The 27,332-nt window shown below is 42.4% G+C and overlaps 1 protein-coding gene across 1 annotated transcript in view; it reads left to right on the forward strand.

The window, feature by feature from the left end:
* The window catches only part of dst (dystonin), a 528,150-nt gene that overhangs the window by 127,308 nt on the left and 373,510 nt on the right, over positions 1 to 27,332 (forward strand). Inside the window, exons 4-5 of the mRNA XM_048530258.2 lie at positions 4,216 to 4,293; positions 5,833 to 5,925. Of these exons, the coding sequence (XP_048386215.2) occupies positions 4,216 to 4,293; positions 5,833 to 5,925 (171 nt within the window). The remainder of the gene's footprint in view (positions 1 to 4,215; positions 4,294 to 5,832; positions 5,926 to 27,332) is intronic.

Genomic DNA, 27,332 nt, shown 5'->3' on the forward strand with positions numbered 1-27,332 from the left:
TTGGGTGGGATAGTAGAATTTATTGGGAATTTGCAGTTGATTGTAAGCATTTGTTATTGATGTGCTTTTCTTCATCCTCATTTATTAGCAGCATTCAATTATAATTTGTGCCATTTGATGAAGTCATTAATCTGGGGGCCCCAGTGGAGTTCCTCTGCTGTAATATTTGGCAGGAGATCAGTTGCAAAACTAGTGGAAAGTTTATTCATTGATCTGACAGGAGGGCTGGGGTTTGGAGTGAAACTCCTCCACAATTGGTCTCCAGTACTGGGGGAAGGATGATTTGGTTAGTTATATGAACTTGCACGTCAATTGACTTAATGGTGTGATGGCTCAGTGTTGGCACTGCTGCTTCACAATGCCAGGCACTTGGAGTCAACCCAGCCTTGGGCAACTGTCTGTGTGGAGTTTGCGTGTTCTCCCTGTGTCTGCCTGTGTTTCCTCCAGGTGCTCTGGTTTCCTCCCACAGATGTGCAGGTTTGGTGGATTGGCCATGGGAAATGCAGGGTTGTAAAGATAGAGTGGGTCTGGATCTGGGAAGTGCTCTTCGGAGGATTGGTGTGGACTCAAGAGGCCGAATGACCTGGTTTCACCCTGTATGGATTCTATGATTCCATGAACACCCATAGGTACCTCCTATCAAACATTGTTTCTAGCTTGTGCTACTGGTGTGGAATCTAGTTTAATTTTATTTCCAAAACAATAGGGCTGTGATTATTCAGTAATCTGGAGTTATTGGTACATTTTGACAGTAGGGCTGCCAAAGGTGCTGGAATCACCTGGCATGTCCAAGAATTCATGTTTAGTCTTGGGACTCTGCTGTGAGCAATTTTGGGAGTAAGATCAGAGGGATATTCAAAGAAGATGGGGTATATATTTTTCTTTTCCTTCGAGCTCGTGCATATTTGTTCAGATCATTGTACAAGTGACCTGGATGGCATGGTTGTAGTTGGAAAGTCATTTGTTGACACTTCCAGATAGGTATCCAAGCTGAGCTGCTGACCCTACTTGGTGAATCAGTAACCTGGTGCTTCTAAGCTGCTAGAAAGGGAGTGAGTGGAGATAACTTACAGGTGGGCTAACCATCTAATGAGAAACCTAGTTTCCTGACTGTGTAGTACAGGTGCAATTAAACCAGTAAGATCTTCATATACAATAATGTTTCATCCAGATATTCTACAGACCTTGGTAAATTTTCTGTTTCTGACACTAATCTCCTTTACTGTCACTCTGATTTGCTGCTCCTCCAGCCAGACAACACCCTTTGTTTTAAACCTCTATCCTAACCTTCTGGTTCAAGCCTCAAAAGCACGTTAGATGTGTTGAAAGCAGTTCAAATGAGTTCTATCCAAAATTACACTGGGTGTTTTTCAGAGGGCCCTGTTTATTTGTGCCCCAACACTAGAGGGAAGCACTTCCTGCATATGCACAGTGTCAGCATAAATGTGTATTAAAGCAATTGAGTTGGCTTGATACAGATTAACAACAAAGGTTAAGTTGCTCATTATCAGGTCTGTGCGTTTCTGAGCCAATTGCAAGATTGCCCATCTAGTTTGTCTTTCATTTATTGACTGTTCTCTGTGTAAAATATGCTTTGATAATTTGGTGACTGATGAAGACACACAATCGGGAAATTTTGGTTGATGAGTTTCTGACTTAGCAGTTAAATTTAAGTTTACCCATTTATTTTGTTCATTTTTGTAAATTTGTTTATTGTGGATAAAAATGAAATTAAATTGTCTTAAAATCAAACCAGGTGCCCAGGGGTTAGGCAAAAATTCCATCCTACCACAGATCTGGAACAAGGCGAGGGACAGTTAAGCAAGTTTCAGTGGCTTTAGTGTGTAACTGTTCCTGCTCTGTTTTGCTCAGCATCAAGAGTTTATTATTTGCAGCGACAGTAGTTCATAATCTGTTGAAATGTACATTACATTAGTGTTTTTGGAGCTGGAAGAACATCTCATCTTTGAAGTACCCTATTTGTGAAGCAGATTTTGGTGAAAAAATATTCAGAGACGGAAGAAACATATTGATATGGGATGACCAGAGGTTTGGTCAAGTAATAAAGTGGATACTTGAGTGAAAGGAATACATCGTTTATTAGTGCAACTTTGTTCATAAGATTTGACTCTTGGCTATCCTGTTGTAGCAAGAGAATCTTACCCAATGGATTCTCTTTCAGCCATCATACTGTTGCCTCTGCAGTTATCCACAGATCTGTCCTTGGGCTGCACCCCTGTCATTTTTAATATTTTTTTTTCATGGGCTGGAGGTAGTGCTGACAGGGCAATTTTATTGCCCAGCCTTGACTTCTTTTGAACTGATTGATTTTGCTAGGCTATTTCATTGGGCAATTAAGAGTCAATCACATTGCTTGGGACTAGGCTCTCTTGTAGGCTGGATGTGTAAGGATGTCAGATTTTCTTCACTAGAGGACAATCAGCAAACCATTTGTGGGCTCTTTTACATTTCCACGATGTCCCTTGTGACAACATCTAAAAATGCGGAATCAAATTCCATTTGTATGCTGGTAGCACTCTCAACCACCTCACTTGATCACTCATGTCAACAGTCAACATGCCCATCGTCCAGTCCTGGATCAACCAGGATTTTCTCCAGCTACCAATTGGAAAATGGAAACTATTGTTTATAGCCTTTGCTCTACGCTCCATTTCAGAACTACTGACCCCATCTATCTCCTAAGTCATTATTTGAGGCTGAACCACACGATTCATTAACTCATCATCCCATTTGATCCTAGGTTGAGCTTCTGACATCATTTCTGCCTTTGTATGTGAGGACTATCTGCTTCCACTGCTACCTTGCTTCAGCTGCTGAAACTCTCATCCATGATTTTATTGCCTCCACTCGACAGTTTCATTACTCTGCTGTTTGACCTACTGCCTTCCATACTCCATATACTTAAACTCATTCAAAATTTGCTAACTGTAATCAAGGGTTCACCAAGATTCATTCACCATCATCCCTGTGCTTACTGATCCATATTAGTACCTGATGTGGCAACACTATAATTTTAAAATGCTTAGTTTCATGTCCAAATCCTTCCATGAACTCACGCCGTACCATGTCTCAGTTTTCCCAGTCCTGCCACAGCCAAGAACAAACTTGCATAAAGGGACCATTTTAAGATTCTGGGGGATCCTTCTCTGAAATTAGTGAAGTTGAAACAAACTCTTGTTTCCTTCATGCTGGACTAGTCACAAGCAGATGTGATGAACTTGCCCTCTTTTAAATTTACAGTGCAATAGAATAATCTACACAGAGACACTGGGAACTGACAGCAGTAACTATGCATTTGCTGTTGTTTGTTTTTTGACAATAGTGTCCTATTTAAAGATAAATATCAAAAGACATCTATTATATTCTGAAGGATGTATTCCCAGTGAAAGCTGTGTTTTCTGAATGTTTTGAGGCTGCATTGCCAAATGCTCGAAATCCCAGAGCCCACGACAGCAAAGGATTTTGGTGACAGAGTTACTGTTGTTCTTGCAGGTTGTAATCAGATTTCTCTAACTAAAAGCTGAAGAAAAGCTCAGGCTGCTTGTTGTGTCACCACTATTCTTGCCTAGAGTGTAGATATTCTCACCTTGCAATTACTTAGAGCCATGCCATAATCTTGCGTATCAGTTCCACTTGCTGTAGAGACGGTTAAATAGACGCTGTAGACTGTTTGTTGCAGTATGTCATTTAAATAGATTTTGCTGAATAAATAAATGCAGTTTGCTGTAAAATACGCTATTTTTTGTGAGCACTGTTACAAATACTGCTCCATTAATTCACTAAAAGTGAGCAGATACTCCTGAAACTCTAGTTGCCAAAACCAAACCTGCCAAGAGAGCATTGGACTTTTGATGGATACCCTAATTGTCTGAGATTTCTAGTTTGCTGATGGCTTAGGTCAGGTAGAAGTTTGACTTTCACTTTTTAGTGTATGGAACTTAGATTGATGAAAGAGATTTTGGAGTTATCCAAGGGATTGCTGTTGAATGCACTACCCACTGTGCTTTCTGCAACAATCATGTTTTTTGAAGTATGTGCATGCCCTGCAGATGCCACAATGCATGCCAAACCTCACACAACTCCAGTAAGTCTTCAGAGTATGGCTTTGGGATTTAATTGGTGAATTTTCTATTGTCTGTTTTAAGGGAAATTAGTAATAAGACATGCTTGTTTTTTTCTCCCCCCGAAATACAGCCTCGGGAAAAAGGACGTATGCGTTTCCACAGACTACAGAACGTACAGATCGCATTGGACTACTTAAAACGTCGGCAGGTAAACCAGATGTTTGCATTTTAAGGAAATAATCAGCTGACTGTGACTGCCTTCTGCAGAGTAGGGAAGGCCAAGGATGACCTAACAGAGACCCCACAAAAATTTATTGAATAGTTGAATGATGTGAGTGTAGAGAAGATGTTTCCACTTTTGGGTGAGTGAACAACTGGAGATTGTAGAAGTAAAATAGTCACTAGTTAATCACTGTGATATTTGAGAGATGCTTCTTTGCCTAGAAAGTGGCTAGTGTATGATTCTTGGTAGAGCAAATAATATTTGAGGCTAATGGCACAATACAGTTAAGGGGAAGCTAGACAAACAAGTGAGGACAAAAGGACTAGAAACTTTGCTGATGGGGTTAGATGATGAGAGTTGGAAGAAATGGAACATAGACATCAGGGACCTGTAGGATCAAGGGCCTGTTTTTGTGGTTTGCCTTCAGTGACAGACACTAATCTTCTGAGATTATTCACATATTATTTGGAGATGTTTAGCATGTTGGATTAAGTTGCTCAGATTTCATGTATGCAAATTTTTGAAGATGACAAGGTAGGTTGATGAAACTGTTTAAAAACATGAAGGATCCTTAGCTATACTAATACAGAGGTGAGGAAGTAAAGGCTCTTGTGCAGCAATACTGTCCCTATCTCTGATCTAGGAGGCCCAGGTTCACGTCTCACCTGCTCTAAAGATGTGTAATAACATCACCGAACAGGTTGATTAGCAAATATCCAGAAGTGATGAAAATGTGCCAGTGCTTATTAAGGTGAGTGGATATCTTGTGGCACAGTTGGGTCAGCTGATTGGGCTCCTGGTATGGCACACCAATCAGTAACTTCTGGAAGCCTGTCCCTAGTCTGGGCAAGAAAGGTATTTGCCAGCTCTGTTTTACTGCTCAGCAACCCTTGTTCAAAGTGGGAGTCCCTGGGCATCAGTTAAGAACAGGATTTGGATTTACAGTTCTCAGCATGGGTACCCGAGTGATTTCTTCCTGTACCCAGCAATGTCTGTGCTCTTTCAGAAAGGTTGAGTAGTGCCTGGGGACACCAAGACGTTGAATCAACCAGTGCACAAACTAGTGAGACTGAAGTAGTTACCTGCCATAGGTTACATTTGCTGACCTAATCCTGGATAATGAACATTAGTTCAGGAGCAGGTTGATGAGAAAATTGCATGAAGGAAGAATGTTGGTTACGTTAAACTTGCCAAAGTTCTTCTGACCTTGCTGTTTATATGTGCAATTAGGTTTCCCTTCTTTTTGTCATCATTCTGAGACATTAATGTCAGATATTCAGACCATTCTTTACATTTGGGTGGACTTACTATTCAACTGTGCAATAGATAAGGTAACAAATGAACTCCTCTGTCTCAGTATTGAACAATGAATTTTGTTGGACAGTTGAATTAATCTTCAATATAACAAGGTGTAGAGCTGGATGAACACAGCAAGCCAAACAGCATCGTAAGAGCAGAAAATCTGACATTTCAGGCCTAGACCCTTCCTCTGAATTAATCTTCACTTTGTTTTTCTGGGTACAGGTCAAATTGGTGAACATCAGAAATGATGACATCACTGATGGAAATCCTAAGTTAACGTTGGGGCTAATCTGGACCATTATTTTGCACTTTCAGGTACAATTTTCATTTTCCTCTTCAATATGTTTGTGCTGGCTCAGTTTAACTTTCAGCATTAATGGTTCTGGCTCTTTCAGTCCAGGGTACATTTTATTAAGGAACTATTGGTATTAAAACATTGGATTTTTTTGAAGTGACCATGTTGTTGTTCTGTGCTTACTGTTTGGTTTCCCAGTGAAGTATTTGAAAGTCTTCAGTGTTGTGATTGAGTTCATGATTATTATTTGATTGATGCCAATTTTACAAAATGGACATGAGAGATAAAGAGGGGCTGAGAAGTGCTAAGGTAAGGTACAAGACAATACTATTAAGATATCTCAAGCGACATGAGATGTACAAAATTACAATGGACTTAGATAGAGTTTTTAGGAAAGACCCCGATTTCCCCTCGTGTAGAGGCCAGTTACCAAAAAGCACAGATGTGAGGGTTATTGGTAAAGGGATTAGAAGGGAAATGGGAGGTCGTGAGTGTTTGATAGCAGCTATCATGAAAGCTACACGATGACAGGTTTGCCTTCAGTGGTCTTTAATTGAACACTTCTGGATCTGAATTGATGGTGGGGTAGGAGTGTTAGCCATAGACGTCCACCCAAAATGTCATCTTGGTGGAGTCAAGAGGGTAGTGGGGCTTTGGTTAGGCCATCACGCTTCTGAATGCAATACTTTACCCAACCCCAAGCTTGCTTCTTCCAGAGCTAGAAGGCTCCACCCACATTCACACATGGACCCCTGCCAGTCTGAAATCCCTCATGTCTCATTAAGAAGGTCCAGCAGAGAAAAGAGCCAGTCAGCCCACTGTGCCTGCACCAGTCAAGAGAGATAAACTGACCATTTATTCTACTTACTTCTTCAGGCACTTCGTCCATAGACTTCACAGATTACAGGGCTTCAGGTGTAGATCCTTTAAAATGGATAGAGAATTGCTTCCCCCATTGCAAAACTGGGCAGCAAATCCCAGATACTTACTAACTATTATGTGAAAAGGATTTTTCCCATTTCCCCTCTAATCCCTCCAGCCACTTAGATCTCTAGCTCCGTGGGATTCCTACCTTCATGAAAACGGGATGGATAATGGATACTGACGTACCCAGCAACACTCTATACTGTCATCCCAGAAACAAATAAAAACAAAATGGATAAGAGATTTTAAAGTGACTGGTATAAGCAGCAATGGGATTCAGGAAAATCTTGAGAGAGTGATTAACGATTTGGAATGTCTGCATGAAACTGTGATAGAGACAGATTAATTCACGACTTCCCAAAGAGAAATGAATGATTACTTGAAGAAAAAGCCATTGCAGGGCAATGTGGAAAAGACTGGGGTGTCAGGGGTTATATGAATTCTATTAGAAAGAGCTAACATGGGCAAGATGGGGTGCATTGCCTTCTTTTGTACTGTAACTGTATTATGATTGTATGAATTATTGGACTTTTTCAAAAATCCAGAAGCAAATTAAATGCAAAGCTCTCACTGAAACTGAGGCTAGTACAGAACATTTCCAACAGAGCCCACTGTGTTATAGCAGCAGCTGTATTGAATCAGAAGCTGGTTTACAATGCTTTATTTGATATGAATTTTTCATTGATATGGCCACTTCCGGTCTTTGAACGTTGCATTTTTATTGACAAGACTGTGGCCCTGTATTCTCAATCTTATTAATCACTTCATGGAAAAATAGCATTCTTAGTGTGGGTCATACAGGGCAACACAGCTTCCTACTGATGTTCTTCATCTATCACTAGCATCAAATTCTTTATTGCTTCCTCCCTCATCTACTTAATTAATTTCCTCTTAAATCCATCTATGACATTGCCTCAATTATTCCTTGTGTTGAAAAGTTCCACACACTCATCACGCTCTGGATAGTGAAGTTTCTCCTGAACTCCCTCTTCAATTTAATAGTGGCAATTTTATGAGTCCTGGCAAATTTTGGACTCACTGTAAGTGCAGCATGTTCCAATGTCCACCATTTCAAACATGTTCATAATCTGAAATTTATCCTTCAGCCCTCCCTTTCCTGGAACAAGGAGCTATAGCCACTTTGCTAATTTCCCAATGGTATTGACTCCTTGAGTAATATTTAATACAACTCAGCTATCTACAAATCAAAGAAGAAATTTGCATTTGTATCATGCTTTTCACAACCTCAAGACTTCACAAAACGCTTCTCACCCACTAAAACACTTTGTTGAAGTGTAATTTTAAAAATGCAGCAGGGCGGCACGATGGCTCAGTGGTTAGCACTGCTGCCTCACAGCACCAGGCACCCGGGTTCGATTCTAACCTCGGGTAACTGTCTGTGTGGAGTTTGCACATTTTCCCCCGTGGCTGCATGGGTTTCCTCCAGGTGCTCCGGTTTCCTTCCACAGTGCAGATTAGGTGGATTGGCGATGCTAAATTGCCAATAGTGCCCAGGGATGTTTCGGCTAGGAGGGTTAGACATGGGAAAATTCGGGGTTAGGGAAATGGGTCTAGGTGAAATGCTGTTCAGAGCGTCGGTGTGGATTTATTGGGCCGAATGGCCTGTTTCCACACCATAGGGATTCTGTTCTGTGATTCAAAGATGTGCAGGTTAGATGGATTGGCCATGCTAAATTGCCCATAGTGTCTAGAGATGTGCAGGCTAAGTGGATAGGCCATGGGAAATACAGAGTTACAGGGATATGGTAAGGGGAGTTGGCGATGGATGCTCCTCAGAGGATAGATGTGGACTCGAAGAGCTGAATGATCTGCTTCCACACAATAGGAATTCAATGAATTTACATTGCAATTAGGTAATCAACCAGCTAATGTTTTCAGTGTTGACTGAAAGACTAACGGTGGTCAGGACAACAGGGAGAATTTCCCTGTTCTGTGAAGTAATGTTATAGCATATTTTACATCCATCTAATTGAGCAAAAAGTCCCATTTTAAAAGTGGCCATTCCCCCTTGATTATGCATTCTGAGCCACAACTGACTCAAGTGTCTGGTTCGAGTTAGAATTTGTGTGACATCAATGGCTGTATCAGCACTGTGATTGGACGCTTGTGCCTGTCAGGAGAGCAAACCTATGTTTGGGACTCATTCGTTTGCTACAGATTGAGGACAAAAAGTATAGTGATTAAAATAACACATACAAGGCATTTGATACAGAAAAGCAGCTCTGTTTCTAGCCGTATGCAGCGTCATTCTCTGACTAGACAAAGCAGCATTTTGTGCAAGTGTGCTATGCCCAATGTGCATACCAATTCTCACAGACATTTTAAAAATGTCATTTTTGAACTGAGACATTTTAAAAACATTGTATTTGAACAGTTTAAACCTGATCAACCTTATACCTTGAGCTGCAGCAATTTCCTGCTGGCCGAACTTGGGCAGTTCAACCAGCCTGGTGAAGACCAGGAATTAGCAGTCTGGGAGCAATAATGATTCTGAGCTTAAGCTCAACTCATTGTATCAACACTGCAGGCTTTTGTTTGTCCATATGCATAACTTCCTCCTTGTTGTTAAATTATGACAGGCTCTAAACATATTGCCTAATCCCTAAGGGGATGTTTTGGAAAGAATTCTCCTCAGAGTATACTATGATAATCTGTTCTAATGGCTAGATTTCTGTATAACAATCTCACTGATGTGAACTAGAGATGCAAATCCTGAATTGTGTATGTAGATCCTCTCTTAAAATTTTATCTTTACTGCGAGGCTACCCAATTCATGTTGAGTATATTCATGACAATTTCATCCTCCCTGATGCCACTCCACATTCAACATTTATCCTGTGAATATTTTAGTTTGTTATAAAAGTATGAATATAATGTAATTTATTTTCATGGTATTTCCCTTTGGATAAAATTCATCAGTGAGCATGAGAGTAATATTGAATTTTGTTTTACAAGTACTAGGCAACAGCCATAACCAATAACTCAATCCATCTCCCTCAATGTTCAACTGCATTACTTTCACCCAAACTCCCACCATCCATATCTTGTGAGTCACCATTGAAGAAATTTAAGAGTTGCAGATCACTGTTTGTTTGCTTGACCGTGGTCGGCCATGCAGTGAGTTGATGGCTAACTGCTCCAAAATGATTTTGTTTCATATTCCCAGATGCCAGTGGTGAACAAAACTATATCAATCCCCGTTTTAAAATTAACAACTGATGCAGCATCAATTGCCATTTGCAGAATACTTGAAAACTTGTACCACCTTTTGTGTGAGCAAGTGTTCCCTAACTTCACTCCTGAAAGGCCTGCCTCAATCTTTTTGCCACTGTCTCTAGTCCTGGATTCCCTAACTATGAGCCAGCGTCTACCGTCTACAAGGCATAAATCAGAAGTGTGATTGATGGAATATTTTCCAATTACCGAGATACATGTAACTTGCAAATGACACTGGAGTCAAAAACAAAGCAGCACTTTCGATTGGCAGCTATCCACCACCTTAAGTATTCACTCCCTCCACCCCTGATGCACAGTGGAAGCAGTATGTACTGTCTACAAGATGCACTGCAGAAACTCATTGAACCGCCTTTGACAGCCTCTCCTAAACACGTGACTCCTACCACCTAGAAGGACCAGGGCAACAGATGCAAGGCAACATCACCACCTGCAACTTTTCCTTCGGTCAAACGTCATCCTGACTTGGAACCAGATCATCGTTGCTTCACTGTTACTGGGTCAAAATTCTGGAACTGCTTCCCCAACAACACTGTCAGTATCAATATAGCAAATAGAGTCCAAGGATATACTTTAGCCACACCTTTTCAACTATAATGAGTGATGAGCAATAAATGTTTACCTTGCCAGTACTTGAATGATTAAAATGAAATAAATAGTAGATGACACAGATTAGTCATTAATGTGCTGACTACTGTAGATTCAAGGTCCTCTCCAGATACCTGAACACATGCTGCAGATGACAGTCCAAATGTACTCCCCCCCCCCCCCCCGCCGCCGCCGCCTCCCAACTAAGGTGAGACCTGGACAACAAATGCTTGGTAGGACAAAACAAGAACAATTTTCATCTTTGGTGCCCCAGACATGTTCAAATCTCTTCAGGACAAGGTCACCAAATCTTGCTTAGCCTGGCTGGAACTGGGTGACTTCGAGCAGGAGTTGGTTATTGGTGTCTGGTGGTGTAATAACCTGCTGAAGTGACCAAGAGAGCTGTGTGCACTCAACAGTTTCATCTTGAAACAAATGTTGTCCTATCTCTGTGAAATTATGGCTTTTTGATTTCAAGAATGGGTTGCTGTCAACAGGCTAAGTTTTATAGTGAGACCAAAATAAATTGAAATTTGAAATTGTTGTGTTTGGATTAGAATGATGCAGTAAGGTATTATACATTGATTATATGCATTCAGCCCAGTGGGTGGGAAAGATGTGGTTTGGCTCATAAGCTGTGAGTGCTTAAATATCATACAAACACAACAGCTATCATTCAGTGTTCGTATCAAAGTACAAAATATCTTCATGACTCAATGTTTGTCTGTTGAGGATTTTAATCCTTCATACATTACTCATGCCCAATTGAACAAAATCCTTGAGCCATCTACTAGCTCGGGGTAGATTTGTAGAAATCGATTTAAAGCTGGTCAACCAACTTGCATGAGCAGGGAGTATGGAGTTTAAGAAATGGACGGTTGGCTATGCTCCTGCTCCTGTTCTCCACCTCCTCAAAACCTGAACGTCAAGAGTGATGCGCAGACCTCTGGTCTGGTAGGCCCAGCCCAGTTTTAATAAGAGCCTTTTCATTTACTCACCATGGGAATTCCATTGCCTTCCCCACAAAGAAATACAAATTGGAGAGTTGGCGCCACCTTTGGTCGGCGTAGCGGTTAGCACTACTGTCTCTCAGCACCAGGATCTGATTTCACCCTCAAGCGACTGTCTGTGTGGAGTTTGCACATTCTGTCCATGTCTGCATGGATTTCCCCTGGGTGCTCTGGTTTCCTCCCACAGTCCAAAGATGTGCAAGGTGGATTTGCCATGCTAAATTGCCCATAGTGTCTCGAGGTGCACAGGTCAGGTGGATTAACCATGGAAATGTAGGATTCCAGGGATGGGGTGGGTCTGGGTGAGATGCTCTTTTGGAGGGTTTGCATACTCAATGGGCCAAATGACCTGCTTGAACACAATAGGGATGCTATGATTCTGTGATTCCAAGACCTGTCAGCCAGTTAATTGTAGCAATCTTACCAGGAGCAGAGACTGCTGTCAGTTCTTGAAGTACACTCCTGGATCTTGTCAGGTCCCTATTGAGTAATGTGGTCAGGGGAGCTCCTTGGGGACATTTGCGGAAATCAGAGCTAGATCAGCTGTAGCAGGAGAATACCTTAAATAACTATTACTTGGTCACTTTGGGAGGTGAATTGGCCCAGGGTCAGTTGGCTACTCTGCTGCTGGTAAAATACCGGCAATAGCAGGTAGGTGACAGGCACAGCAATGCCAGGCAGCTATCACCTGTAGAAGGGATGGGGACATTCCATTTGTAATTGTTGGGCTACTTTATGACCAAAGGTCATTGACCTAAAGGGTTAACTCAACTCCTCTGCAGTTGCAGCCTGACTGAATCAATAATTTCTTGCACAAAATGATTATTGCCAATATTACATTCCATGCAGTCAGGTTTTTTTTTGCGTCTAGTCCCCATTTGAGTGCAGATTGGAAAAGCTTGTTTCCAGGCCTGCAGTTTGTCCAAGGTCATGGGGAATGGAAAGCTGCTTCATTTTGTGAGAAAAGTAGATGTGAACAAAGAAACTGTACATTAAAACTGGGTCTCCACTGAGTCTTTGTTAATGATTCATGAGCCTATTAATGGTCTGCATCCATCAATCTTTCCTCTTGCTCTTTAACCCAATCCTTCCATTCCCAGGTATGACAGTAAATACGCAGTTCTTCCAACTCACTTTCCAATAGTCACTGATCTAATGGAGGGATGGCTGTATAAATTGAGAGTGAATGTTTTGTCAAGAAATTTATCCGTGGTGCTAGCTTTTGCCATTGCTTCAGTGATGAGCGTGAAGGAGGAAGAAATGATTAAATGATTATTGGAATAAATGCTGAATGTCAACATCCGGTATCCTCGGCTCATGTGGACAGTGAATTGTCACGGACTTTTCTATTGGATCATTGATGCCAGTCACTCTGAGAAGTGATTTAATTGGAACACGAGATTCTAAGAGGGCTTGCACTAGGAAAGGGTCAGAGTGTCAGAATAAGGGGTTTGTCGTTTAGGACTGAGATTGAAAGAAACCTCTTTACTTAAACTGTTATGAATCTTTGAAATTCTCCAGCGCAAGGAACTGTAGATGCTTTATTGATCACGGTAACAGATGTTTGGATTCAAAGGGAATGCAGGGGAGTCAAGAGAGTGGAACAAAAGTTGAATTTCGACCATGATCTTATCAAATGGCAAAGTGGGTTCACTGAACTAAACAGTACATTCTAGCTCCTATTTCTTTCATGTTTATAAGTGACCAAGTTCACCAGCTGTTGAAATACTCATCAGTCTTTATGACATTTACAATTGTCCCTTCCATTACTTGTAATAATTTCTGGACATGCTAATGTGATATTATTGCCCACCATTAGTTGCCCTCTATAAATTGGTGGTAAACTTTTGACCTTCAAAAGCCACTAGGGTGAAGCTACATCCATTGTGCTGTTAGGGAGAGAGTCCTAGAATTTGACCCGGTGACAATGAAGGTATAGAACATAGAACATAGAACATTACAGCACAGTACAGGCCCTTCGGCCCTCGATGTTGTGCCGACCTGTCATACCGATCTCAAGCCCATCTAACCTACACTATTCCATGTACGTCCATATGCTTATCCAGTGACGACTTAAATGTACCTAAAGTTGGCGAATCTACTACCGTTGCAGGCAAAGCGTTCCATTCCCTTACTACTCTCTGAGTAAAGAAACTACCTCTGACATCTGTCCTATATAGATTTGGAGTGAAATTTGCAGTTGGTAGTGTTCCTGCGAGCCTGCTTACTATCAGCTCCAGAAGCACAAGAAGTCCTGGTTTGTCTGAATGCATCTTGTAGATGATGCACACTGCTGCCACTCTGGAGGGTTTGAACCTTGGAGGTGGATCAGGTGCCACTGAAGCTGTTTGTTTTGTTTTGGATGATGTCAAACTGCTTGAATGAAGTTGGAGCTGTACTCATCAGGCATTTGCAGAATATTCTATCACACTCCTGATTTACCATTTGTAGATGGTGGACAGGCTTTGTGGAAGACAGGAGGTGAGTTAGTCATGGAAGAATCCTTAGCGTCAGACCTGAACTTGTCGCCATGGCATTTATGGTTGCACCTGTTCAGTTTATGGTCAGTAGCAATGCCCAGGATGTTAATGATTGGGTATTCAATAATGATGATGCATTTTGACATCAAGAGGAGGTGATTCGATTCTCTCTTTTTGGAGTTCCACCATTTACCAGCTCATTCCTGAGTTTTATCTAGGTGTGTTGTTGGACAGGGGCATCGACTGTTTTATTATCTGAGAATATTCCGATAGAACACTGATCATCAGCAAACTTGTAAAGAGACTCATAACATTTCAATCACTGTCATGAGGACTACTTGAGGTAAACAGCATGCATGCTTTTAAAAGGAACCTCAATAAAAACGAGGGAGGAAATAATAGAAGGTTGTGTTGACAGGGTGAGGTGAAACAGTTTGGAGGAGATTGGAGTTAAACATTAACATGATTGTTGACCAGTCGGCCTGCAACTCATTTCTACACTAAGATACCAAGATACCACACTCCTATGTACATGATGCAATAATGATATTTATACGTTCAGGCTGCCATTAGTTGATTCCCCTGAGAGTAATATTGGTCTCCCAGCTTTGGTTCCAATGTCTTTTTGAATGGTTTTATCAGGTTTTATTTGTCAATACTATTCTGAAGCATCTCGAAATATTCTGTCAGGTTTAAAGCACTATAAAAATTGAAAATAAAATTTTGATTGAAAGGCTCCTTCTCCCTTATGGTCATAAGTTATTTTTGAGATTTTTTAAATATTCAGTCTCCTTAACTAAGGCCTCGTGGGAGAAAAGTCAAATATTCTTCTCTTTTTATGTGAACAATTTAAGTCAGGCTGCCATATGAAATTAGAGATGCAAATTTCCTGTTTTGCAAAATGACCACCCGTGTTTCCAGGGGCTGAACAAGGCTCCTTGTGTTCAGACCTAGTGATGTTCAACTATATTGATTACCCTTCTGAAGATTTTTAAATAAATACATATGGGTGCCTCCTGGTTTTGGAAAAGTGCTAAAAGTGCTATAAAATGTTGGAGGTTTCAGAGGGTCATCACAAAATGGTGGGCTCTCACCAGCTTAAGGCAGTGGAAAAGCAAGCAAATGACTCATGACAGTGATGTATCTGGTGAGGAATTACTCATTCTAGCATGGCTTGGAGTCATGACTTAAGCAGTTACATGTAGCAATGAGTAGATTGCCTTTGCTTAGAAATAAAGCCATTAGATATCACGTGATCTCCCACAAGTCAGCATCAGCTGACTCTACAAAAGGAAGGAGATCAGTCTTTTCTGAGGCACCATCTTCCAAATAAGATGTTAAGCCAAGGCCTTGTCTGCCTTGTAAGAAAGATGGGTGATTATTTTAGGTGAATTCCCTGATTGTCCTGGGCATTAACCCTCGAGCAGGTCAATTTTGTTATCACCATAGGACGTGCTGTCTATCTATTGTTTGGGAATGGTGGCACTTGGGGAAAAATGCATTTTTTAAAATGGCTGTAAATTCACTTTAGAAGTTGAGGTTTTGAAATATAAGTATCAGTTTTTTTGCTTTCTCAGTGTCTGTTTAACGTGTGCAGGTTGAAACTAATCATGTTTCTGAACTGCCTAACAGGAGATTCCACTTGTTCCAAAAAAAGACACATACAAACTTCGGTGATTTTCTCCCCATCTTATGTTTAAGTCCAGTTTAAAGGCTTCTTTGAGACTCTAGGTTACAGTGACAGCAGTGAAGCAAAGAAAAAACACACAACAGCTTTAAACTAATGTCTGAGTTGTAACTATCTCTTATTTAATACTGCTAATGTGTTTGTAAAAGTAAAAGTTGTGAGAAATGAAAATGTGCTCAATTAACGTGACTTGTCAATAAGAAACGTAGTAAGTGTGGATTGGTATCTTGACTGACTGCAGTTTTTTTGCTAAAAACCAGCTGGTTTGCCTCGAGCCAAACTGACCCAAAACTACCCTTCCATCACATACCACACTTATTAACTTAGAGTCATAAAGATGTACAGCATAGAAACAGATCCTTTAGTCCACTTCACCATTCATACCTGAAATCCTAAATTAATCTAATCCCATTTGCCAGCATTTAGCCCATATCCCTTTAAACCCTTTCAACTCAGGTGCCTTTTAAATGTTGTTATTGAACCGGTCTCCGCCACTCCCTCTGCGTGTTCAGTACAACCTCCATGAAAAGGTTCCTCCTTGGGTCCCTTTTAAATCTTTCCTCTCTCACATTAAACCTATGCCGTCTAGTTTTGTTCTCGCGTACCCTGGGGAAAAGACCTTGACTATTCACCTTATCGTGAGGGGGTCACTCCTCAGCCTCTGACAGTCCAGGAAAAACAGCCCCAGTCTTTTCAGCCTCTTCCTACAGCTCAAACCCTCCAACCATAGCAACATCCTTGTAAATCTTTTCTGAACTCTTTCAAGTTTCACAACTTCTTTACCATAGCAGGAAGACCAGAACTGAGCATAGTATTCAGAAAATGGCCTAACCAATGTCTAGTTGGCCACAACATGACCTCCCAACCACTATACTCAATGCACTGACCAATAAAGGTGAGCATACCAAAAGCCTCTTTCACTACCCTGTCTGCATGCAGCTCCACTTGCTAGGAACTCTGAGCCTGCACTCCAAGAGCTCTTTGTTCAGCAACACTCCCCAGGACCTTACCATCAAGTGTATAAATCCTGCCCTGATTTTCCCTACTAAAATGCAGCACCTCACATTTATCTAAATTAAGCTCTATCTGCCACTCCTCAGCCCATTAGCCCATCTGATCAGGATCCTGTTGTACGCTGAGATAACCTTCTTCACTGTCCACCACACTACCAATTTTGGTGTCATTTGCAGACTTACTGAACAGACCTCCTATGTTCACATCCGCATCATTTATATAAATAGCGAAATGCAATGTACCCAGTTCTGATGCTTGTGGCACACCGCTGGTCACAGTCCTTCAGCCTGAAAAGCAACCCTCCACCTGCACCCTTGTCTCCTACTTTCCAGCCAGTTCAACCCTCCACCAGCACCCTTGTCTCCTACTTTCAAGCCAGTTCAGTAGCCAAATGATTAGTTCTCCCTGTATTCCATGTGATCTAATCTTACTAACCAGATTACAAAGGAGAACCTTGTTGAACCCCTTGCTGAAGGTCATACAGACTATGTCCATCACTCTGCCTTCATCAATCCTCTTTGTCACTACAAAAAACTCTATCAAGTTAGTGAGACATGATTTCCCATACACACAGCCACATTGAATACCCCTAATCAGTTCTTGTCTTTCAAAATACCTATAAAATCCTGTCTCTTAGAGTTCCCTCTGACAACTTGCCCACCTATCATGTCAGGCTCACTGGCTCTATAGTTCTTTGGCTTTTCCTTACCGCCTTTCTTAAATAGTGGCACCATGTTAGCCAACTTGCAGTCTTTCACACCTCACCTGTGGCTATTGATGATACAAATATTTCAGCAAGATGCCCAGCAATCACTTTCCAAGCTTCCCACAAGGTTCTAGAGTACACCTGATCAGGTCCCAGGGATTTAGCCAAGTTTTATGTGTTTTAAGACATCCGGCACGGCCTCCTCTGTAAAATGGATATTTTTCCAGATAACGCTATTTATTTCCCCAAGTTCTCTGACTTCTACATCCTTCTCCACAGTAATCACTGATGCAAAATAATTATTTACTGTCTTCTCCATCTTCTGCAGTTCCAAACCTAGGCAACCTTACTGATCTTTAAGGGACCCTATTCTGTCCCTAGTTACTCTCTTGTCCTTAATATCTTTGTCGAATCCCTTTGGATTCTCCTTACTTTTTTTTGCCTTCCTGATTTCCCTCTTAAGGATACTCCTACTGCCCTTATACTCTTCTAGGCATTCACTCTTTCCCTGCTGTCTATACCTGTTTCCTTTTTCTTAACCAGAATCTCAATTTCTGTACTTACCCAGCATTCCCTACACCTACCAGCCTTCCCTTCACCCTCAAAGGAACATACTATCACTGGACTCTCATTATCTCATTTTTGAAGGTTTCCCACTTTCCAGCCATCCCTTTACCTGCGAATGTCTGCCCCACATCAACTTTTGAAAGTTCTTGCCTAATACCATCAAAGTTGGCCTTCTTCCAATCTAGAACTTTAACTTTTTTATCAGGTGTATCCTCTTCCATAACTACTTTAAAACTAATAGGATTATGATCACGGGACAAAGTACTCACCTCAGCCAGTTTTTATCCTTCTCTAATAGGCACATCCACATACTGAATAAGAAAACTTTATTATACGTCACTTTCTTCTTCATTCCCTAAACCCATCTGCCTGTTACTTGTTCTGATAATAGTGAGAGTTCAGGGAAAGGCAGCTTTGGTTTTTTTTTTAAACAATGAAAGCCATGAATAGAACAAGCTTTAAACAAGAGATAACTGTATTGACTGGATCAAAAGAACTAAGAATATTCTCAGAGATAGTGAGAACTGCTGATGTGGATGCATTCCACTCCCGATCTACTCCCAATTCTTCCGCCTCCGCTGCATCTGCTCCCAGGAGGAGGAATTCCACTCCCGAACATCTCCGATGTCCTCGTATTTTAAGGACTGCAACTACCTCCCTTCAGTGGTCGAAAACGCCCCCGACCGCATCTCTTGTGTTTCCTGCACCTCTGCCCTCACACCCCCTCCCTGCAATAAAAACAAAAACAGAATTCCCATTGTCCTCATGTAGCGACCCATTAACCTCCAGCTTCAAAGCGTCACTCTGCGCCACCTCCGCCACCTGCAATCTGACCCCATTACGAAGGATATATTGCCCTCCCCACCCTGCTCTGCCTTCCGTAGGCATCAGGCTCTCTGCGGCTCCCTCATCCGCTGCACACTCCCCACTAGCCCCACCACCCCAGACACCTTCCCCTGCAACCGCAGGAGGTGTTCCACCTGCCCCTACGCCTCCCCACTCACCACCATCACAGGCCCCAAAAAAACCTTCCACATCAGACAGATGTTCACCTGCACATCCACAAATATGGTCTATTGTATCTTGGAGACTGTTTTGTAGACCACCTGCGCTCAGTTTGTGACAAATGACAACACCTCCCAGTTGTGAACCACTTCAACTCCTCTTCCCACTCCCTGGATGACATGTATATCCTGGGCCTCCTCCAGTGCCACAATGATGCCACACGGAAACTAGAGGAGTAGCATCTCATATTCTGCCTTGGAAGCCTACAACCCAATAGTCTCAATGTGGAATTTACTAGCTTCAAAATCTCTCCATCCCCAACCTCATCCCAAGACCAACCCTCCCTCTCATCCCCCCCTCCTTGACCTGTCCGTCTTTTCTCCCACCTATCCGCTCCTCCCGCCTCACTGACCAACTCCCACCACTACCTACATGCTATCACCATTCCACCTACCTTCCTCAGCCCAACCCCCTTCCTCCGTATTTATTTCGGAGCCCCCTTCTCCTCTTCCATTTCTGAAGGGTCCAGACCCAAAACGTCAGCTTTCCTGCTCCTCTGATGCTGCCTAGCCTGCTGTGTTCGTCAAGCTCCACACTCTGTTATCTAAGAATATTCTCTCAAATTTTATATGGATTTCCTTACTTCTTACAACATTTGGCAACAAATTCTTTTTGTGGACTGAAATCTTTTCTGTCCTTTTAACACTCATGCGTGGAATTTGAACATCCTGGAACATTCCTGTCTGACGATTGTTGTGCGGTGTCCACTCATCTGCTGTTGTAGCATCTGCATGATCTCGCCAATATACCATGCCTCAGGGCATCCTTGCTTGCAGCGTATTAGATAGACAACATTGACCAAGTCACATGAGTATCTGTTGAGCACGTAGTGGGTGGTGTTCCCACGTGTGATGGTAGTATCTATGTCAATGATCGAACATGTCTTACAGAGATTACCATCGCAGGGTTGTGTGGTGTTGTGGTCAATGTGTCCTGAAGGCTAGATAACAAAGTGTGGAGGTGGATGAACATAGCAGGCCAAGCAGCATCTTAGGAGCACAAAAGCTGACATTTCGGGCCAGACCCTTTATCAGAAAAGGGGGATGGGGAGAGGATGCTGAAATAAATAGGGAGAGAGGGAGAGGCGGATCGAAGGTGGATAGAGGAGAAGATAGGTGGAGAGGAGACAGGCAAGTTAAAGGAGCGGGGATGGAGCCTGTAGAGGTGAATATAGGTGGAGAGGTAGGGAGGGGATAGGACAGCCCTGGGAGGACAGACAGGTCAAGGGGATGGGATGAGGTTAGGAGGTAGGGAATGGAGGTGTGGCTTGAGGTGGGAGGAGGGGATAGGTGAGTGGAAGAACAGGTTAGGGAAGCAGAGACGAGCTGGGCTGGTTTTGGGATGCAGTGGGGGGAGGGGGGATTTTGAAGCTTGTGAAATTCACATTGATGCCATTGGGTTCCAGGGTTCCCAAGCGGAATATGAGTTGCTGTTCCTGGCATCATTGTGGCACTACAGGAGGCCCAGGATGGACACGTCGTCTAAGGAATGGGAGGGGGAGTTGAAATGGTTCACGACTGGCTGGTGCAGATGTTTGTTGCGAACCAAGCGTAGGTGTTGTGCAAAGCGGTCCCCAAGCCTCCGCTTGGTTTCCCCAATGTAGAGAAAGCCACACTGGGTATAGAGAATGCAATATACCACATTGGCAGATGTGCAGGTGTGGAACGTCATCTTGGGGCCTGGGATGTGGATGAGAGAGGTGGTGTGGGGGCAAGTGTAGCACTTCCTGCGGTTGCAGGAGAAAGTGCCGGGTGTGGTGGGGTCAATGGGAGTTTGGAGCGGACAAGGGAGTCACAGAGAGAGTGGTCATTCCGGAAGGCAGACAACGGTGTGGATTTCACAAGCTTCGTAATTTCCCCGCCCCTTTACCTTGTCTGTCTCCTCTCCACCTATCTTCTCTATCCACCTTCGATCTGCCTCCCCCTCTCTCCCTATTTATTTCAGCACCCTCTCCCCATCCCCCTTTTCTGATGAAGTGTCTAGGCCCAACATGTCAGCTTTTGTGCTCCTAAGATGCTGCTTGGCCTGCTGTGTTCATCCAGCTCCGCGCTTTGTTATCACGGATTCTCTAGCATCTGCAGTTCCCATTATCTCTTGCCGTGAAGGCTGGCTGGTTTGCTGCAAACAATGGTCTGTTTAAGGTTCGGTGTTGTTTGAAGGCAAGAAGTATAGTTTTTTAAATAAAAGACTCCAGTATACTTGAGTAAGAGTCAACCTTTCCATCTCAACACATTGTTAGAAGGTAGGGGGCTGACTTGTACATAAGTATTATTTTCAAGAATTTGAAATCAATGTATGAGCTTGGACATAATAATGAACATTGGGACTTCTGCTTTACATTTCTCTTGTATCTGGGCTGACAAAGTGTGCATGACCAGATTTGCACCATTTTGAAGCACAGTGTTCCACTCCCAAGATTCTGAAGTTTGCTGTTTCCTTCTCCTGACTCTGTCCCTCGCAATTTCTTTCCCTCCTCTCGCCACCATTCCCCTGGGCCTTTGCTCACTGAGAATTCAGGAGAGAACGCTATGAGTGGGAAGGATGGGAGAGGGCAGTGGTGAGTGGGGATGTGGCGGGGCAGGTGATGTGAGGTGAGAATTAGGATTTTTTTGTCAAAATTCGAGGGCTATCTTACATCTACAAACATAGAATCCTTGCAGTGCAGATAGATGTTTTTGGCCCATTGGGTCTGTACTGACCCCTGAAGAGCATCCCACCTGAGATTGTTGACTTGCTCACCGAGCTGGCTTGTTTTCGTTCGGACGTTTCGCCTTTACGCTAGGTAACATCATCAGTGAGGCCTCCGATGAAGCGATATTATTCTACTCTGCTTGGAATTTGTACTGTCCAGTGTGTTATGGTGAGTAATGTAATTTCTGGTTTTGTTTTGTATGGGTTTATATATGGGGTCTAATTTTATATGTTTGTTGATTGCATTATAGTTGAGAACTACGCCTCTAGGAATTCCCGTATGTGTCTATGTTTGGCTTGGGTTACCGTGGTTACGTTGTCCCAGTTAAACTGATCACCTTCGCTGCCTGAGTGTGCCAATATTAAGGAGAGTTTGTCGAGCCATTTCGCTGCTAGCTGATGTTCATGTATTCTGATGGCCAGTTTCCTTCCTGTCTGTCCGATGTAATGCTTGCAGCAGTCGTTGCATGGTATTTTGTAAATTATGTTGGTTCTGCACGTTGTGGGAATGGGGTCTTTAATCCTTGTGAGTGTTTGTTGTGGAGTGGCTGTGGGCTTGTGTGCTATCATGATTCCTGCTGGTCTTAGGGGTCTTGTTGTCAGTTCTGATATGTTCTTGATGTAGGGCAGCATGGCCAGTATGTTAGGGCATACTGTGTCCTCTTGTTGTCTATTTAGTAGGCATCTGAGGATGAAGTTGCGTGGATGTCCTTTCATAGCAAAGATTTTGTACAGGTGCTCTTCCTCTTCCTGCGTAGTACTTGTGTGTTACAGTGAGTGGTGGCCCATTTAAGTAGTGTCCACACCACAGCTTTGTTTGTGGACATTAGGGTGGTTGTTGTAGAGGTTGGGGATTTGGTCACTGTGTGGGTTGCTTTCCAGTATACTGAGGCTTGGAACTCCCCGTTGGTCATATGTTCAACTCTTGACATCCAGAAACAGAAGCTGATTGTTGTTTCCTTCTTCTCTCATTAATTTAATCCCAGTGGATAGGATGTTGATGAGGTGGTCAGTCTCTTTTAGTATGATGTGTTTAAGAATGACAAATGTATTGTCTATGTACCAGATCCATAGTTTAGTTTGAATGAGGGGGAGTGTAGTGTGTTCTTGCCTTTGCATAACTGCCTCTGTGATGAGTCTTGAGATGGGCGGCCCGATGTATGTGCCATTGATCTGTTTGCATACTTGACCATTAAAGACGAAGTGTGTGGGAAGGCACAGCTCTAGTAATTTGAGTATGTTGTCATTGCTGGTGGAGCTGCTGCTCTACATCCTTCCTTTCTCTAGTAATGTGGCCAGTGTTTCTTTGGCTCGTGGTATGTCAATTGATATGAATCATGCTGTGCCATTAAAGGATACCATAAACTTGTCATCGCTAATTCTTATGTTCTTGAGGATATTGAGGATTTCTTGAGTTGAGTGGGTGGAATGGGGTGATCTGTTGACTAGGTGTTTCAGCCTCTGTTGTCGGACCTTGGCCAGTTTTTGTGAAGGTGTGCCCAGTAGGGAAACAATGGGTCTGAGGGGAATGTCTGGTTTGTGCACTTTACAATGTCTGTAGAATCGGAGAGCGTTCATGCCTTCTAGTTTCATTCTCATGCAGTCTGTCTTGGTTAGCTTTCCTGCATCCTTTCACCTCGTCAGTATCTGGGTGATCCTATTACCTCACTGCAGTGTTGGGCCTATCGCCACCAGTTGGTAAGTGTTTGTATCTGCATGCAGTACCTGTGCTTTCTCAATATGGTCTGGTTTGTTAGTAATGATGGTCATACATCCTTTGTCTGCTGGTCAGATTAGAACGTTCTTGTCTTTCTTGAGGTTTTTTTTCGTGCTTTCTTTTCTGATGTGCTTAAGGTGTCCCATTCATTTCTTCAGCTTAGCACGGGGATTATAGTTTGTCGGATGGCTTGTGTTTCATCCGTGAGTCTGTTATCTTTTAATGTAGTTTCCAGGGTGGCCATGACGTCTGTTCTGTTCACATCTTTGTGGTTATAGTTCAGCCTGTGTAATAGGACAGCTTTCTCAGTTTCTGCGAGTCGTCTGCTGGATAAGTTTCTTATCCATGTGTCTGGTTTGTTGTTGACCTTGTCTTTGTGGTGGATTAGTTTGGTAAGTTTCTCCTGTAGCTTGTCTCTCTTAGTTTTGGTTGTGTGTTCTTTGATGATGATGATGGCCTGTTCTAGGGTTGTAGTCCATTGCTGGTCCATTGTGCTTACATACTGTGATTTTTGGCACGAAATTTCCTGTTCGTACTTGTAGAGTTGGTTATGGGCATCATTAATAATTACCCATAACATTCTGTGCCTGTTCTGTCCAGCTATCTTTTTATGCCTGTGGATTGTTGAGTAGAGGTTTGTACTTCACACTACAGGGCAGTACCTAGTTCCTGAGGCATTCATTGAGAAAGTGACGTTGTTGGTGAGTAGAGCTCAGTTGGTTGGCGAAGGTTTCCCATTGTTGCGGAATTTTTAGCTTATTGCACCTGAAGGTGTTTAAGGTTTTAGCAATGATCCGTGGCTCGGGTTGTGGGTGAGGTTGTTGATTTGCTCGCCGAGCTGGCTTGTTTTCATTCAGATGTTTCGTCACCATGTTAGATAACGTCATCAGTGAGGCCTCCAATTAAGCGATGCTATTCTACTCCATTTGGAATTGATACTGTATGGTTCATTATGGTGAGGTGTCATTTTCAGTTTTGTTCTGTATGGGTTTGTATTTGGGGTCAAATTCTGTATGTTTGTTGATTACATTTTGCATTGAGAACCATGACTCCAGGAATTGCAATGCATGTCTATGTTTGTTGTTTTAGCATTACATTAGACAAACAGGAAGGAAACTAACCATCAGAATACACGAACATGCAACAAAACGACGTGACAACCTTTCCTTAATATCAGTATACTCAGACAATGAAGGCCATCAGTTTGATTGGGACAATGTAACCATAGTAGTCCAAGCCAAACACGGATAAGCATAAACATAACCTTAACCACACATAACTTCAAGCATCCCACCCAATCCCCATAATCCCACATTTACTATGGTTAACACATCTAGCCTGCACAATATGGGGCAATTTAGCATGGCCAGTCCACCTGACCTGCACTTCTTTGAACTGTGGGAGGGAACCCGTGCAGACAGGAGCAGAATGTGCAAATTCCACACTGGCAGCCATCCAAGGCTAGAATCAAACCTGGGCCCCTGGCACTGCAAGGCAGTATTGCCCACCACTGTGCCACCATGCTGTCCTACAAGACCGACTATGGTATAAACTTGACATATACCGATGCAGTACAGATGTTTCTTTCGGTGCACTGACTGCACAAAATTCCAATTGTGTAACTATTGAGAAGGACTACACAAGCATAGACATGATTTCTTCTTCATGAAGGTTCAATGATATCTACCAGTAAATATGTTCAGGTCATGTTACATATAGCAATATTATATGCAGAATTCTAACAGTTTGATCTTACTGCTCAAATCTTTACACATCATCTTTCCACTAGAGTTACTAGACAAGGAAAGCCAGAGGGTGCAAGCGTTTGGGCTAGATTGAGTCGATGAGTTGAATTGACAGTTGCCTGCGGAATTAATTTGGTGAAGTGTCAAGATGCTGAAGGTGTAACTGAGTACTGAGACATTGGGGTCAGTTTGAACAGTTAGGGCTGGCTACCATCACCACTAACTGATTTCTCACGCCATTAAGCCACCATGTATGTTTCTTCCTGAGAGAGAATAGTCACTCCTAGCTGATCTCCTACCTTACAGAATATTAATGAACCAGATGGGTTGTTTGCCAATTGATAATGGTTGCATGATTGCCATTAGACTTGCTTTTTATAGAATTTAAACGTCACTATATGCCATGATTGAGTTTGAAACCATGTTCTCAGAGCATTAGCCTGGCTTACTAATCCATTGACATCACCACTACACCGTCACCACCTCTCCAGTTGCTCTTAAAAATTGGACTAGTGATGGTACTGTCTCTCTTATAGTCTGACATAAATTGACAGATTCAGACATCTGGCATCTGCAGATTTATTGCTTTTAAGCTGTATTTAAGGTTATGGCCAGGAATTAAAGATTAATCTGCAGGACACAGCTACAAACGGCTTATTTAAATCATATGGGGATTAAACAAAACAAAGGGATGTATTTTAAAGAGATTTGATTCCTTTAAATGCTTCCATTGCTTAGTTGTATTGAAGATGGAAGGTTGTGATGATTTGACTGGGCCTGAAGGTCATATGACGTGTTGTCCAGGAATAGGCTCAACCATTCTTGTTATTTTGACTTATTGACACAGGGATTTAACAGAGAGAGAGAGAGAGAGAGAGAGATGGTGACGTTTAGACCATATAGTCTAATGTGAACTCTATAAATGGAAAATGTCTTTCGTATTGTTAGATTTGTCCCACTAACCACAAGTTATAGTTGACTACAAGGCATTCTTTTTGCTACTTGCTTGCAATAACAATGTTTCCAGTTTACAAAAATGACAATACTTCAAGAGAGGACATTATTGGCTGTAAAAAGCTCTGGGACATTGGCCATAAAGGTGCTACATAAATGCAATTCTTTTTCAGTTATGGACTCTCTATATAAGAGTTTGTGTTGGAAGGAAAGATAGGAAGAGGAATATAGTGAAAGATTTAGCATTATATAAGGACCTTTTGTGAGACTGTGAAGGTCAGGCGATTGGGTGACATGATGTTAGGATGGACTGCCCAGATGAAGTGGCTCAGTGTAAGGTGGAGTGGAGCAGGGTGATGTATCATGACGTAGATTGGCGGGAGGAGTGAGGGGGAGATATTGGCTGCACAGCCCACAATGGGGACTTCAGGCTGTTGCAGGAACCAATGCTGAGCTGCTGGAGGAGCATTGGATCTCTGGCTGTGGAAGCTGCCTTAGCATGAATTCCCAGGGTCTGATTGTCCTAGGGGCCAGTCTGTGGGTTTTGTTTTCATGGAATCACTCCAACACTCTCCCAGCGGCCCTATTATCAGCAGAGCCTATAGGGAGAGAACTTTTAAGTTTGCAGTAACAAATCAGCAAAGAATACTTGTTAATCTGTTACTATGCAGGATGTAAAACTCGTTGAGGGAAAATGTGAGTGTGTATGTCTCTCTCTCCCTCCCTTCCCCTGTTATGTAATATAAATATATTTAAATCAGAGCAGGGAATAAAGTTGAAGTCCAATAGCTTCCTCTCAACACAGTTGGAATGCTAATGACTTCATTATGCTAATTAGAAATGTGGAATATGTTAATTATTATTTAATAAAGTGTTAAGGAGGGTTTTTATTCAAATCACAACCTAGTTTTATTCGAAGATACTTTTCTCTGCACTAAGGGTCTGTGGTTGGTAAAGGTGCCAAACGCCTCCCCCACTCTCATGCCGAAACTGTTAGCACCAAACTGTTTGCTCTCTATATGTA

The sequence above is a fragment of the Stegostoma tigrinum genome, chromosome 4, assembly GCF_030684315.1.
Source record: "Stegostoma tigrinum isolate sSteTig4 chromosome 4, sSteTig4.hap1, whole genome shotgun sequence".
NCBI classification, from domain to species: domain Eukaryota; kingdom Metazoa; phylum Chordata; class Chondrichthyes; order Orectolobiformes; family Stegostomatidae; genus Stegostoma; species Stegostoma tigrinum.